Source organism: Colobus angolensis, unplaced genomic scaffold (assembly GCF_000951035.1).
Source record: "Colobus angolensis palliatus isolate OR3802 unplaced genomic scaffold, Cang.pa_1.0 Scaffold74, whole genome shotgun sequence".
NCBI classification, from domain to species: Eukaryota; Metazoa; Chordata; class Mammalia; order Primates; family Cercopithecidae; genus Colobus; species Colobus angolensis.
In genome coordinates this window covers 12,510,642-12,527,858 of record NW_012121154.1, presented here as the reverse complement: position 1 = coordinate 12,527,858, position 17,217 = coordinate 12,510,642, and the positions used below count along the sequence as shown (strand labels likewise).

Sequence of the window (17,217 nt, the reverse complement as noted above, 5' to 3'; positions counted from 1 at the left end):
AGAAGCTTGTTCCTATAAAAATATTCCAGCTGATAAGTAATGAACAACAGAATTAACATATCACTAATTTGCAACCCCAAATAAATTAGTAGACCTAGGACTATCACTGGCTCCCAACATAAGACAACCAGAAATCAGGTTCCATCTGGTAAGACAACACAGTCTAACTATGAAAATAGTCTTATATATAAAAAAAGAAATTGAATGTAAATCTGATCAAGCCTATAAACATCTTCTTACAAAATAGGTCAGGGAAACTTGGGAAATCATGAGAAAACAACTGGCAAAACTCATCAGGACAAACAGCTGAGTTCCCTAAACAAGCACATTGTAAGGAAGACCAGGGGTGGTAGTGAGGGAGGAGTAGGTTTAGAGACTTGAGAAATGAATATCAACCAATAAATATCATAACAATGGCTGGATGAGCCAGAGACTTTGTTCCATGTATAATAATGGCTTTGCGGTTGTTTTTTTGAAACAGGCTCTCACTCTGTCACCCAAGCTGGGGCACAGTGGAATGACCATGCCTCACTGCAGCCTCACAGGCTCAGGACATCCTCCTACCTCAGCCTCCCAAGAGGCTAGGACTACAGGTGAGTGACACCACGCCTGGCTCATCTTTTGTATTTTTAGTAGAGATGGGGTTTCACCATGATGCCAAGCTGGTGTCGAACTCCTGGGCTCTTGTGATCCATCTACCTCGGCCTCCCACAGTGCTGGGATTACAGGCCTCAGCCACCTCGCCCAGCCTGTTTGTAATTATTTTTGTAAAAAGAATTCTTTGACAGACATATTCTGAAATATATATATACACACAAATACATATATACTGTAATATACATGGATGAAATAATATATCTGGGATTTGCCTTAAAACAACACATAAAGGGAGAAGAAACACATGGCAGTATACATGGGACAAGAATGTCGATAATTACTGAGGTAGGGTGGTGGAAATGTAGGTTCATTATATGTTATTTTACTTTTACATAAGTTTGAAATGTCCATAATAAAAAGATTTTAAAAAACAAAAAAGAAATGTGGAAAAAACATATTACAAACAGGAAGAATGACAGATCTACCAAATTCTTTAAGGGAGTATTCATCTAGTAACTCTTTAACATAGTGCATTCCAGTTAAAAAAGATGCCATCAGGTAGAAGATGCACTATTATTTCATGCATCATTAATAAAGTAAAAACCCTATGAACTATGACCTATTATTGATAGAAAGATATTTTCCTGATTTTAGAGTTGTGAGAATACAAAAATAATAGTAAGAATACACATAAAAATGGAAAAGTGTATGTTAGAATCGATAAAATACAGTGATCCATTAGTCCTTTTTTTTTTTGAAAAAAGAGACCGGGATTTGCTCTGTCACCCAGGCTGGAGTGCAGCGGCACAATCAAAGCTCACTGCAGCCTCAACCTCCTGTGCTCAAGCAATCCTCCTGCCTCAGCCTCCCAAGTAGTTGGCACTACAGACATGAGCCACCATGCCCGGCTGTGATTCATTAATTCTTTAACTTGAATTCATAAAGGAGTTTCTGTTAACTAGTATTACCTCAGTAAAATTACTGGCAATGTTACCAGATATGTGCAACTTACCTAGGCTGACAACGTTCACATAGATATGTATCAGGAATATGCTGCCTATCAATCCCCATGCAGTCAATATGTTGCCAAACGCTTAAAAAAAAAAAAAAAGCAGAACATATGTAATATTATTTAAGTCATCCTTAAATTAAGATTTGATATTCCATTTAACTATCATTTAATAAGCACCTACTTTGAGCTTAGCACTCCTAAAAGGTACTCTGAGAAATTCATAGAAATGTGTCTTCAAGGAGATAAAATTTGAGATGCAAAAGCAAGAGGACAAATATAGGATACATAAATTTTTAAAGCAAATACAATTTTAAAATATAAAATGTATAATTTATTCTACAAATATTATTAGATCTACTTGTAATTCATGAGAAAAGCATCTTGGAGAATAATGAACTTGACTCGAACCTCATTTGGGAAATAGTAAGCTATCAGTGTAGCAACATTGATCAAATATCATGTATCAGATATGAAGAGAAGGTGGCCACAAGGCGCTTAACATATATGAAGAGAAATACTCATTTTGAGAAAAAGAAGGAGGTTAAAATTGGATTAGTGAAGTACAGTCAGATTATTTAGGACCTGGAATGTACAGACGTGTGTAGATTTCCTCTGTCAACAGGTAACAATTAGAGGTGCTTTGGTGGCATGTAGTATTAATTCAAAGAAGTTAAGAAATTGCAAGCAGAAAGACCAACTAAAGAGATGTTTCCAACATTCCACACTTGAGTTAAAGGAGGGCAGAACCAGAATTAACGCCAGAGAAAAATAAGTTAAAGAATATAAGAGACATTCTATGAAGAAAGAGATTAAACCTAATTACTTTTAATGGAATACACGGACCAGTTTGAGGCAAATTTCTTAATTTGTTATTATTGTATTTTATTGCCAAGACTAATTTGTCTAAAGTTGATACGCCTGACTCCAAAAATAGTCTTAGTTATTCTTTACATAACAATAAACTACTTCTAATATATAACTACAGTAGCTTCCCCTTATCCATGGTTTGCTTTTCGTGGTTTCATTTACCTGTGTTCAACCACAGTCTGAAAATATTAAGATATTTTCAGGAAGAGGGAGAGAGGCAGGCAGAAGGAAAGAGAGAAAAGGAGAGAGACAAAGTCCACATTTACTTCTATTACAGTATGCTGTTATAATTGTTGTTAATCTCTTACTGCATCTACTTTATAAATTAAACTATATCATAGGTATTTATGTACAGGAAAAAACAGTACTGTAGGGTTCAGTACTCTCTGCAGTTTAAGGCATCTACTGTGGGTCTTGGAACATACACCCCAGGGGAAAGGAGGGACTACTGTACCAAACTAACAGCTATTGTGTTGTTCTTTACTTTTCAACTGAGAATGTTTGGGCAAGAACTGACAGAATGTGAAATAGATATCAAAGTGGAAAAAAGATGTGAAAAAGAAAAGTAGCGCAAATGACAAGGGTTAAAATAACAAATTAAATTAAATTTGTGGGGCAAATAATGATGTCATGCAGACAACAGAAGAAACAAAGCTAGAATATGAATAAATAATCAGAGCTGTGGATGTCAAAGAGATGAGTATAAAGTAGTAGGAACATGTAAAAACAATGAGGCAACGTAAAGTAAGAATAGAGCCTTCCAGGAGACTACAGGCTGAGCAACAGAAAAACAGAATAACAAATATTAGATTCACAACAAAAAGTACTATCTGAGAAGTAAATAACTTGAATAATCCAAAAACTGTGAACTGGTCCTTCAATAATTTGTAGATGGATATAAAAACTCCTAAGGACATTTTTACTATTTTCTAATAGAGATAACTGTATATTATATATAGACCATCGCAGTTAAAAGAAAAACACTGCTAAGGTCATACATTAAAATAAAAATTATATACCAAATGGTATGTAATTTATCACATTAGACAAGATGAGCCAAGAGAAAGCTTTTTTATATGATTGGCTACAATATGATTTGACATTTTCTACTATGAGGAAAGCAAAGTGTCACTGAAGTTATTTTTAGTTTTTAATTTACCTCCTAAATAAATTTACTGAAGTCATTATTCATGGTAGAATGTGTTACAGGTAATGAAAATTTATTTTTACATTTGGAAAGATATTACAATATGTTTTTATTATTAAGATAAACTCAAAGTGTTAATATTAAAAGTTTCCATAAAAATATCAAATTTTACATTCCACTTAATATTTGAATTTCTCATTTTTTGGCAAGAGTAAACAAACTTTTTGAAACATAATGCTAACCGCATGTTTGTATCAATAATATTCAACTTCTAATCACCTAATCTAATAGATGGGGATAATATTACAAATAATGCAAAGTAATACTTGGCTTTAGGGTCCATTTTTATACTTACATTCAAATATGGGTATATGCCATACTATATCACATCAAATAATTAAGCAACACCATAATGACCAGACCCAGGAAATTCTGTAAAGCTCCCAAACTTTCTTGCCCTCTACAATGCACTGCTTAAGTACTCTCCGCTTCCCACCCTATGCAGGGGATAAACTCAGTAACTTTCAGGCTGAAATCCTACTGTTCCCTCTTCATCTTCCCCAAATCCTTCCCCCGCATTAAAAAAAAAAAAAAAAAAGGAAAACAAAAATGAAACAAAACCCCACTTTCTGTCCCAATCACACCTTCTCTAGGGGAGGAGACCTTTCTTGGTGGCTGAACCAGGGTTGGGGGAGGGGAGACTGGTTCTGGTTCAAGGAGACTCCAGAGTGCTGCAAGGTTCAAGTCAAAAGGAGGTGAGAGAGTCAGGTCAAACAAACATCAATCAAAATGTTTACTTTCCCCAAAACTGGAAAATCACAGTTGACTAAGCACAAATTATTCCAAAGGAAATACAAATGACTAAATTCTCTCATTTCTATCTTGTCTACTGCTATATTTATGTACTTGTACTACTACTGAACTAAGTGAAAAGAAAAATGTGATCCTACACGAATAAAGTTCAGAACTGACTGTTACTCAGTTAACAACAGGGATTTCTAGTAAACTCTTTTTTCACATAGGAAGCTTTTTCTAGGACTGCATCAATAGTAGAAGTCCCACTTAAAATATGTATTCATTAATTCCCTTGAAAGTGACTTTAGTTATCTTTTCCAACATTACCAAAGGTTATCAGTATTCAAGAAAAATAAAATAATGGTGTAAAATATTTTACCTGCATTTGTCACAACAGATCATGTATCCATCATCATGTGTAAAACCACATATGCACCTGGTTACATCAGTACCATAACTTCCATCCTCAGATGTGCTGATTGTAGTAGCACTGGAAGTTTCATCAAAATTAGGAGTGGTAAATATGCCTACTTCGTTTTTGCTAATAAGGACTGATGGAGGAGGGGAAGCCGGAGGTGTTGGAGGAGGACGAGCACCATAATTATGGTCCTGAATAATTAAACAAAAATATAGCACAATATTATTTAATTTCAACAATGATATGAACCAAGCAACTTAAATAAATAAAATTCAACCCTTAATTTCAATACTCAAGAGATATGAGATTGGCTCATTCCTTCCTTAATACCATTTAAAAAATGACTTGGTGAAGCCAGATATTAAACCACAGTAGTAAGTGAATATATCTATCTACAAACTGGGAGTGGTCACATTCACATCCAAATTTCATTACCTCCCTACCAAATCATAAGATATCTTCACAGTCCTATGGTCACATACATAGCTCCACCTCCAAGATGAAAGAAGGTATTAAGATGTGAGAATAGAAGTGTTAAAAAAAAAAAAAGAAAGAAAACAGAAAAACACACATCTCAGAAATATGGAGCCTAAAGAATAAAAAGACATATTTATTGCTATAAAGAATATAATACAGGTTTTTTTAATTTAGTAATTTTTATTCTGGTCCAAGTAGTAAACATCTCTCATAATTCTACCTCCATAGTATCACAAATGTGTTACTATGTAATTACGTTTGAATCTAAATGCTGCCTCTTACTAGATATGCAGCATTTAATAAATTAGATGGACTTTCATTTTCTCACCTATGAAATAAAAGGTGAAAACTACATCTCATGAAGTTGTTTTTAATGATTAAATAATATATGTCTGACACATAACAAGTGCTCAATAAATGATAACTATAAAATTTATGATATAATTCAAAAACTAAAAATTAAAAAATTAAAACAAAATTAATTACTATATAATTCAAAACCAGTAGTAGTAGGTAGTACAACACAACCTTATCTATATTCTCTTAGGAAGAAATATCAAACTATTAACAGCATAAACTGCAAAATAATAAGAGAAGCTCTTCACTTTTATAGAACTTCAATCCCTTAATGGTTAATGAAAAATTAAACACCTAATTATTTTGATAGTATGAAACAACCACGCTTTTTAAACACGCCGTTTTAAGCACAATATCACACACATCTACTTTCAATATCTAAATTTAAAAATGTTTCTTCAAAGAAATGTTTAACACTTACCGCATAGGGCAAACCAATGTAACTGTGTGAATGATGTGAGCTGCTGGTATATAACTGGTGGGGATAACTGTTGGATTTCTCAACTACCACAGGGCTAGCTTCTACGGATTCTGGTCTGGGGGGAAAAAGTTGCATCAAAGAGAATTCCATTCATTTTTTTCTCTTAATCAATTAAAATGATAAAGTACTTATAGTAAAATATTGGCTATACATATACAATACCTACTTATAGCAGGTGGATGCACTATAGATAAGATATATCCCATCTAGATTATGTGTCATAAGCAAACTTCTGTTTAATTAAGTAAATGTCCCCCTCCAAGTTCGAATATAGTTTCCCTCTCTCTCATTAAAAAAAATTACTAGAGGCCAAATATTATTTAATAAACCCTATGGCACTGAGAAAACTAAGCAAAGGGGTGCAAAGAAGTGGTAGGAATAATTTAAGCAAGACTAAAACACACAGAATCTATATAGACCTCAAGTAGAACTGAAGTATGCATTTCAGTGTTCAAAAATATATGCATGTGTTGAGTGTGACCAGATATTAACATAATAGTGTCTTGGAAATGTCAGTAAACTTAAGGAATAGGAAGTTTCACAATAAACCAGGATTATATGCCTGAAAAAAACATAAATAGCCAACTGTAAGATGAGCAATTCTGGTCTTAGATGATGGAGACTGACCAACTACTGATACAACATTTGCCCACTGTTGTTGACTTACATGCTTCCTGGCCTCGCATTTTACATACATCACTTTCCCAACTTCTTTACTCTTACCAATCCTCCTGAGCTCTATTTGGTTAATTCCTATTGATCAACGAGGTTGTGAACCTACATCTGAGGTCAGTTCACACTAAAATTAATCTCTCCCTTGCAAATATTCAATAACATGATTTGTTTCTGTGCCTTTGTTTTACAAAACTATAACATCACTTGAAAAATTTTTCATGACAATCTTTATCCTACCTCCTATTCAAAACTTTCCATTAGAACTTAGTACTATTTGCACTATTATTTAATTTAAGAATTTTTAGTGGTTATATTCTGATTCATCATGAGACTAGTGGCATAAAAAACATTTTTTACAGTCCACTGCTTCTTAATATACTGTCATCCCTTCACGAAGTCTCAATTTAGCTCTCAGTGGCTGCTGTTGTAAGCACTGTAGGCCAGAATTAGCAAAAAGGGGAGATACAAACTGAGGTTATCAAATGGTTCTAAAGGAGATTGCAAAGAGTCTCCAATACGTTCTGAATACAGTCATGCTTTGCTTAATGTTGGAGATACATTCTGAGAAATACATCATTAGGTGATTGCACTGTTGTGTGAACATGACAAGAGTGTACCTTACACAAACCTAGATGGTATAGCCTACTACATACCTAGGCTAAATGGCATAGCTATTGCTCCTAGGCTACAAACCTATACAGCATGTTATGCACTGAATATTGTAAGTAATTGTAACACAATGCTAAGTATTCTGTATCTAAACATATCTAAACAGAAAATAAGGGCTGGATGTGGTGGCTCAGCCAATGATCTCAACACTTTGGGAGTCTGAGACAGGAGGGTCACTTAAAGCCTGGAGTTCCAGAATAGCTTGGGCAAGATAGCAAGATTTTCTCTACAGAAATTAAAAATGTAAAAAAAAACTAGGCAAGCATGTTGGCACACGTCTGTAGTCATAGCTACTTAGGAGGCTGAGGTGGGAGAACTGTTTGGGCCTATAAGTTTGAGGTTACAGTGAGCTATGATCATGTTACTGCACTCTAGCCTGGGCAACAGAATGAGACTCTGTCTTTAAAAAGAGAAAAAAACATGTACAGTAAAAAGACAATATAAAAGATAGAAAATGGTACATGTTTAGAGGGCACCTCCAATATAATCTTACGGGACCACCATTGTATTATATGGTCTGGTGTTGACCGAAACGTTGCTATGTGTGCATGACTGTACTTTGAAAACCAACATTCACCTGTAATCTCGGCACTTTGGGAGGCTAAGGCAGGTGGATCATGAGGTCAGGAGTTCAAGACCAGCCTGGCCAAGATGGTGAAACCCCATCTCTACTAAAAATACAATAAGTAGCCAGGGGCGATGGCAGGCACCCGTAATCCCAGCTACTTGGGAGGCTGAGGCAGGAGAATCGCTTGAACCCAGGTGGCAGAAGTTGCAGTGAGCTGAGATCGCACTACTGCACTCCAGCCTGGGGGACAGAGTTGAGACTCTGTCACAAAAAAAAAAAAATGAAAATAAAAGAAAATCAATATTCAGCTAAAGTCTATGCTGTTACATTAAGAATTCACTTATTCATTATTTTAAAAGAAATGTTTCTTAATTTCAAAATTAATAAATGCTCATTGTAGAAAATCTAAATATAGCAGTAATAAGGAAGTGAAAGCCCATGTCTCCACCCAACTCCCAAACATTCCCGTTAATATTGCCATGTATCTTTCTCTATAAACTTTTCTATGCATCATATCTACACAATTTTTGCTTTATAAAATCCAAAAATATACTCTATGTATTCGTGATTTACTTTTCCCATCTTTAAATATCAACATATATACTTAATTCTTGGTAATAATTGCTTATTTCATTATAGGAATATAAATTTATTTAACAATTTCCCCTACTGGTAGATAATGACATTACTTCTATTTTTCACTATTAAAAGTATTACTGCAAATGTACATCCATTTATCTTTTCTTCATAAATGACAGTATTTCTATAACATGAATTCCTGGAGGTACAATTGCTGAACAAAAGGGCAAATGTCCATAAAACTGACAGATACTACCAAACTGCCGTTGATTACAACAGTGACACTTTCTAAATTCTTTAAAAATTACATAGAAGGAAGAAGTGAAGTTTTAGCAACGATTTACAATACTATTATTAAAGCAACATGCAGGAACTGTGGCCAGAGCACAAAGATTCACTCTCAAAAATTTAGATCAAACTCTGCAAAATGTGTTACTAAAAGGTGTGGGCAAAACTTGGATATTTTGGAGTAGCGGCCATAACTTTTGCAGTTGGAGGTTCAACAGCAAAACTAGCATGAATTTCGTTTTCCTTCTTCCCAAATGTAAGGACAGAAGCGTTACATTTCTAAGTGTTATATATACTTCATAATTATTTATAGAAGTGTTTATATAATTATGTATCAAAACATAATCCATGATGCAGTGTTCATCCTATAGAAAAATGAGATTTCACATACATAATTTTGATATCACAGTTAGAGAGTGAAGAGCTTATATAGTGGTTTATACTCATTAATATACTGCTTTGTATGTTCTTTTTTTTAACCTGTCAGCAGAAAGTATGTATATGTTCTAAAATCACTGAATCCAAAAAAGATTTTCTCTTTATCCATGGGAAATTTCCCAAAAGATATTCATTGCACACTCCAAGAATTTAAAATGTTCAAAAATTTTCAAAATGGTCAAAAATAAACTGCAATTACTTTTGCACCAACCTAGTAGCAGGTAATGAAATTATTCCCAATATATAAGCAACAAGGTATGGTCAAAACCACCATAATTTGTAGATGAAATCACCTTTCAAAACTCTGAATTCTGTTTCCAACAAGTAGAATAACCGAAATACATAAAAGGGGATTCTAACATGCAACTCAGCTCTGTAACTAAAATGGTAAGTATATTCTCTTGTTAATACATAAGCCAATACTTAGGTGCTGACTGCTTCTTTTAGAAATTCCCCAACAGCTAAAAAATGCAGAAGAAATAAATAAATTAGAAAAATAACTACACTGCAACCCTTAAGAGGTTATATATCTAGGCAACAAATAACCATGGATGCTGAAACTCTTAGGTAAAAGGTTGATCGGTAGACAAGATGACAATACCTGAATCTGTTGATCATTATTATTATCATTAGCAGTTAGACAACCAAGCTTTATTTGCCTCTCCTAATGCTATGTGATAGGAAGTACACCATCCCACCTACAAAATATCATACTGAAAAGAAACAGAGAAAAGGAAAAGAACAGAACTTGAAGCTAATTATATCTCTAAATCCAAATACCAGTTTATCAGAAATATGGGGGAAGTTGAATATTACATGACACCAGAAGGAGGCAATCAGCCAACTCCAGAATGTTAAAACTTCTATAGGCCAAATTTTCCAGTTTCTTCACCAAGTCTACAGCATAAAGGAAAACAAATTTTAAAAGAGGGGAGTTGTTATAGATGAAGACAGATTCAAGAGACATTTCAAGCAAATGCAGTGTGTGAATTTTGTTTGGATCCCAATCTGAACACATTACAAAAAGATTTTTGAGACGAGTGAAAAAATTTGAAGATGAACTGGATATTTTATGTTAATTTTGTTATATAATAGTACTGTAACAGAACAAAAAAGTCCTTAACTGTTAGTGATAGATAACTGAATAATACATGGGTGAAATAATACCTGGGTGAAACTGGAATTTGTTTTAAAATACTTAAGAAGCTGGGCACGGTGGCTCACGCTTACAATCACAGCACTTTTGGGGGCAAAAAGGGAGGATCACGTGAGGCCAGAAGTTCATGACCAGTCTGGGCAATACAGCAAGATCCCACCTCTACCAAAAAATGAAAAAATTAGCTGGGCATGGTGGCTCACACCTGAAGTCCTAAGCTTCAGCTACTCAGGAGGCTGAAGCAGAAGGATCACTTGAGACAGGGAAGTTGAGGATGCAGTGAGCTATGATCATACCACTGTCAGCCTAGGATGACAGAGTGAGACTCTGTATCAAAACAAGAACAAAAAAACCAACTGAAAGACAGATGAAACAAGATTGGCAAAACTCTGAATACTGCTGAAGCTAAGTAATGGCCACCTGGGATTACTATTCTGTTTTACATACCATCATGTATATATTTGCATTTCCATACTAAAAAGTGGAAATAAAAAAGTTCCTCAAGCAGTTTTATCTTACATTTAGTATCTCTATACACTGGGTACCAGCAAGAACAGTAGTCTATCGTTTTTCCTCCAACTCACAAAGATGTCCTGGGCATTTCTAAACTCCTATTTGTAGAATATCTCTTAACCCTTATTCCTTAATTTCAATACATTTTTCAAGGTTTATTTCAAGTATTCTTAAAAAAGCCCTTTCTTGACTGCTTCAACTCCCTAATTTTAGTATTCATGAAGCACTTCTTTACTGTATTGTTATTACTTTTCACATTTTTGTGCTCTGCTAACAATCTTCTATTATGCATCTATTATTTTTTTTTCCCAAACTCTTAATGAGACATTTTCTCCAGTAGAAAGAATGCCATATTCACCTCTGAACTTGAGGTTTTTTATTTGTGAAGTGGGAATAAGGATATTTGCTTTACCTTCTTCCCAGCAAAATGAAGTTCGAATGATATAAAGGATGGGCAAATGCATTTTCTCAACTATAATGCCTTACACAGATACATTACGCTACTTATTTGTTCAGAATTTGCTCTCAAGTACAACTACAAATACTCTGAAGCTCCTTAAAAATTGTTTTATAACTTCAGTTCATAATAATTCAAACTTCCAATAGAGTGATTCTATGTACAAGCCCAACGACACCTGCTTTCAATAAATCACTAATTTTGCTAGAGGAGACAGAACCTATTACCCTAGTAAAAGAAATTTACTACAAATAATATATAGGAAAAACTCAGTAATGCTGGAGGAAGACAATACCCCATGCACATGCAAAAAGACAGGAAAATATGGCAGGTGGAATCTTCAAGTAATATGTAAAGATCAGACTTCAGGAATAGTGTTTATTCATGTAAGCAGTCTCTCAAAAGCAAGTAATATCTAAATGCCTGTAATAGATAGAGTCAGATTTTCCTTTGGAGGTTTGGATTTAGAAAAACATCACAATAAACTGTATCTCTCTGTGATCTTATAACATAAACATCTGACACAAATTCAAGTACTTGCACTGAAATCTCATGGCAGCATTTGGTATAAAGTGGTAGTCATCTGGAATGATCCCAAATATACTTAAAATTTTTTTCCTAGCTCCAAATTAAATAGCAAATTTTTTAAAACATCAAAAAGCTCACAGAGACCCCCCAGAGACTACATCCATTTAAACCACTTTGATAGCACTGATTAAACAAATATTGAGGGCTTAAATGTTCAGTAGCGACCATCAGAGACACAAAGATAAGACATTGTCTCTGCCTTCAAGGAACTTAACAATAATATAGTTTTCTTACAATCAATAAACATTTGAGCACACAGTAAGTACCAGGCAGTGAGATACTGTACCAAATACTAGAAATAAAAAAATAAAGTGGTCCTTCTGAAGAAACTGACTTACAGGCAAACAAACAAGTGTAACAATAATTACAGTAGTGTCATCAGAGGTATGCACAGGAGCCTTCATAATAGTAGTCACATTTAAGCAAGTTTTAAAGAATGGCAATTTAACAAGTCCATGAAATAGAGAAGGCAAAGAAATGGAGAAAGTACTCCAGACAGAAAGCACACAGGCAGTCAAAGCTATCAACACGACACATTTAAGCATGTTTCTCTAAGCATGATCTACAGACAACCAGCAGCACAATTACCTGTAGTGCAAGTTGTTACTTTTCACAGCTCTACTTAAATGTAATGAACCAGAATGTTTAAAGATTGGGCTTAGAAATCTACATTTCAATAAACATCTTCGATTTTATGTTCACTGAAGTTTAGGAAGAACAGACTGAAGAAGAATTACTAAAATTCAGAACAGTTAAAGGAGTGGAGGATGTGCCAGAGATGAGAACAGACAAGGACTAGTTCAAGAAGAACCCTGCGTATCCAGCTAAGGAATGAATATGATCTCTTATCCTGAAAAACTACACAGAGGGCCTGGCACAACAGCTCACACCTGTAATCCCAGCACTCTGGGAGGCCAAGGTAGGAGGATGGCTTCAGGCCAGCAGTTTGAGACCAGCCTGGGAAACATAAAAAGACCACATCTCTAAAACAACAACAAAACAAAACAAAAACAAAACAGAAAAATGGCCAGGCATGGTAGCTCACACCTGTAATCCCAGTACTTTGGGAGGCTGAGGCAGGAGGATCACTTGAGCTCAGGAGTTTGAGTCCAGCCTGGGCAATATAGTGAGACCCCATCTCAAAAAACAAAAACAAAAACACACATAAAAAGAAAAACAAAAACTACACAGAGTCACTACTGGTTTCTCTCTCCCAAGCAAGTTAATGATGTAAGTGGAGTAGTGTTATGACAAAATAAAACTAAGAGCTTGAAATGTGAGGCTGGGTAATCTGTAAATAACTCTCCTAGATTCAGTAGGCTCAGCAGAAGCCCTGAAACTGATCAGAACAGGTAAAAAGTACTACCTCTCTAAGACTCCTTCCATCATCCTCACTCACAAATAGGTACATTTCCTCTGCTCAATCTAATTCTTCACTTTTCTGAAAAGCACTTGGCACTATGTCTAGTTTCAAAGTGATCCTCCTGAGTGTATGGCATCCAGGGTCCAAACTGGTAACTTTTTTATTTAACAAAGAGATATTAAAGTATGTAACTTGCGGGCTGGGCGTGGTGGCTCACGCCTGTAATCCTAGCACTTTGGGAGGCCGAGGCGGGTGGATCACCTGAGGTCAGGAGTTCGAGAACAAGCCTGACCAACATGGTGAATCCCCGACTTTACTAAAAATACAAAATTAGCTGGGCATGATGGCGCATGCCTGTAATCCCAGCTACTCGGGAGGCTGAGGCAGGAGAATCTCTTGAACCCGGGAGACGGAGGCTGCAGTGAGCCGAGATTGCGCCATTGCACTCCAGCCTGGGTGACAAGCAAAACTCCATCTCAAATAAAGGTAAGTAGGTAGGTAGGTAGGTAGGTAGGTAGGTAGGAAGGAAGGAAGGAAAGAAGATAGATGGATGGATGGATGGATGGACGGACGGACGGACAGACAGACAGAGCAACTTGCTTTTACAACAAATAATTCTCCAATTTTTTCCCTTTTTTTTCCTTGAGTTCCTTCAACTCTCAAGTACAGGGCCAACTACCTTAATGATTTGCCTTCATTTTTTTATGAGTTACAGAACACAGGGTCATTAACCATTGTTAGGTTCATCTGATACAATGACCTGTGAAAATAAAAGACTTTGATGAATCTATCAATTACACTACCAACAAAAGTCATTCTTAATTCTCTTGCCTTTCTTTAAAAAAAAAAAAAAATTTAGCAACCTTCCTTTTTTCTTTTTTTTTGAGACAGAGTCTCACTCTGTCACCCAGGCTGGAGTGCAGTGATGTATCGCGGCTCACTGCAAGCTCCACCTCCCGGGTTCAAGCGATTCTCGTGTCTCGGCCTCCTAGTAGCTGGGATTACAAGCATGCACCACCACGGCCGGTAAGTTTTTGTATTTTTAGACCAGGTATCGCCATGTTGGCCAGGTTGGTCTCAAGCCCTCAACCTCAGGTGATCTGCCCACCTTGGCTCGCAAAGTACGGGGATTACAGGCATGAGCCACCATGCCTGGCCTGTTTTTTTGTTTGTTTGTTTTTGTTTTTTTTTAAGAGACAAGGTGTTACTCTGTCACCCAAGCTGTAGTGTAGTGGTGTGACCATAGCTCACCGTAGCATCAAACTCCTGGGCTTGAGTGATCCTCCCACCTCAGCCTCCTGAGTAGATTACAGTCATGAGCCACTATGCCTGGCTACTTTTTTAAAAATTTTTTGTAGACAGCAGGGGTCTCACTATGTTGCCCAGGCTAGTTTCAGAAATGCTGGGCTCAAGCAATCCCCCTACCTTGATCTCTTAAAAGTGCTGTGATCACAGGCATGAGTCACTGGGCCCAGCCAGAATCAGCTTCAAGTGCTTATCTTTGATCTATAGCACATTACTATGAATTCTGAAAAGCAATCTTTACATAGACTTTAGAGTTGAGAGAATAAAATTATTATATATTTTAAGTTCTTAAATTCTTGTAACTATAGGATCTGGAAAACTATATCTTTAATCCTTCATCAACTAAACAGTATGCAAAAAATTTCACAGTAAAAATACTATCACTCAAAAAATACCATTACTTGTTAAAATTCTTTATACTGAAGAATTTTACATCCTTTCTCTTCCTACGTTCTGTCTCAATTTATTACATCACGGTCAGTAAACAACCACTTAGATACTATAGGTATTAATAGTAAATTTCAATCTCCCTCTCATCACTACTTAATTCTGCTAGTTTCCTAATGCCTTTAAAAAATTGCCAGCTTCCCAAAACAGGTATTAACCAGAACTGCTACTTTAAAAAACTTAGCATTCAATATACTGAAATCATGCCAATTTTTAAAGACTATTTATATATGAGGGACTTTTCATTCAATTACATAGCACCTGACATCTTTCTACAATGAAGAGGCTATAAAATATGTCTAGCTTTAGTTCTATCTCTTAACAACAACGGAAATATAGTTAGGATATGGGCATTCAATAATCCTTCTTAATATAATAAACTTCAGGGTTAACTATTTGACCTTCAAGCAATATAGGCTGGGTGCAGTGGCTCATGCCTGAAATCTCAGCACTTTGGGAAGCCAAGTTGGATAGATCACCTGAGGTCGGGAGTTCACGACCAGTCTGGCCAACATGGTGAAACCCCATCTCTAATAAAAATACAAAAAAAAAAAAAAAAAATTAGTTGGGCGTGGTGGTGCACATCTGTAATCCCAGCTACTTGGGAGGCTGAGGCAGGAGAATCGCTTGAACCTGGGACGCAGAAGTTGCAGTGAGCCAAGAGTGCGCCACTGCACTCCAGTCTGGGTGACAGAGTGAGACTTCTTCTCAGAAATAAAAATAAAAAATAAAAATAAAAAATGACCTTCAAACAATATGTTTCATAACTTAATACTTACTATATGCCAAACCCTTTGCTAGGCGTTGTAGATATAGTGATAAAACAGGTTAAGATGTTTACAGTCATAAAGCTTATGTTTTAGTAAAAATATAAAGCATGGCAGCAATGAAATAAAACAACAGAAGTATTTCAGATACTATTATAGATAATGGAAGAGGGGAGGCCTCACTAGAATGTGATATTTGAGTTTAGCTAATATTATGCCAAGAACATAAGAATGATCCAGACAGAGGAAAGCATGAGTACAAAGTCCCTAAGGCAGAAACAAATGTAAAATATTCAAAAGAACAACAACAAAAAATCAATATGGAAGTAATAGTGGGATAAGAAGAGAATAGTGAGAAGAGATTAGAAAGGAGGGCCTTATGGTCATAAAAAGTTAATATTTTAAGTAAAACAGAAAGTCATTGAAAGCTTTTTAAGTGGGAGAATTACATGATCTGGTTTATGCTTCAGAAGTGCGGCAGCTTCTACAGAGAATAAATGATAGAAGGCAAAAGAGAAACATGGAGAGTATTCCACTCCAGTGTTAGTCAAGAGATTACAAAGGCCTGGATTAGGACAACAGTAGAAATGGATATAAGTGTATTTATTCAAAATATACTTTTGGCCCAGCGTGGCGGTTCATGCCTGTAACCCCAGCACTTTGTGAGGCAGAGGAGGGCGGATCACCTGAGGTCAGGAGTTCGAGACTAGCCTGGCCAACATGATGAAATCTTGTTAAAAATACAAAAATTAGCTGGGTATGGTAGCGCGCACCTGTAGTCCCATCTACTCTGGAGGCTGAGGCAGGAGAACTGCTTGAACCCAGGAGGTGGAGGTTGCAGTGAACCAATATCGTGCCACTGCACTCCAGCCTGGGTGACAGAGCAAGACTCCACAAAAATATACTTTGAAGGAGGACACAGTACTGACCAACAAATTAGACGTGGGGGTTAAGGGGAAAGGACCAATCAAGACTGACAGCTTAGGGTTTTAACTTAAGCAACTGGATAGAGATGGAGCCATTTAAAGAAATAGATGATGTGAGGGCAGTGGCTCACGCCTGTAATCCCAGCACTTTGGGAGGCCAAGGCAGAATCACTTGAGGTCAGGAGTTCGAAACCAACCTGACCAACATGGAGAAACCCTGCCTCTACTAAACATACAAAATTAGCCGGGCATGATGGCGCATGCCTGTAATCCCAGCTACTTGGGAAGCTGAGGCAGGAGAATCGCTTGAACCTGGAAAGCGGAGGT

At 36.1% G+C, this 17,217-nt stretch overlaps 1 protein-coding gene across 2 annotated transcripts in view; it reads right to left on the bottom strand.

Moving 5' to 3' along the window:
• The window catches only part of KMT2E (lysine (K)-specific methyltransferase 2E), a 100,623-nt gene that overhangs the window by 46,364 nt on the left and 37,042 nt on the right, over positions 1 to 17,217 (bottom strand). For both annotated transcript variants that reach the window (XM_011927755.1, XM_011927756.1), the window contains 3 exons: positions 6,092 to 6,206; positions 4,798 to 5,027; positions 1,610 to 1,690 (listed from right to left, as the gene is read on the bottom strand). In XM_011927755.1, the coding sequence (XP_011783145.1) occupies positions 1,610 to 1,690; positions 4,798 to 5,027; positions 6,092 to 6,206 (426 nt within the window). The remainder of the gene's footprint in view (positions 1 to 1,609; positions 1,691 to 4,797; positions 5,028 to 6,091; positions 6,207 to 17,217) is intronic.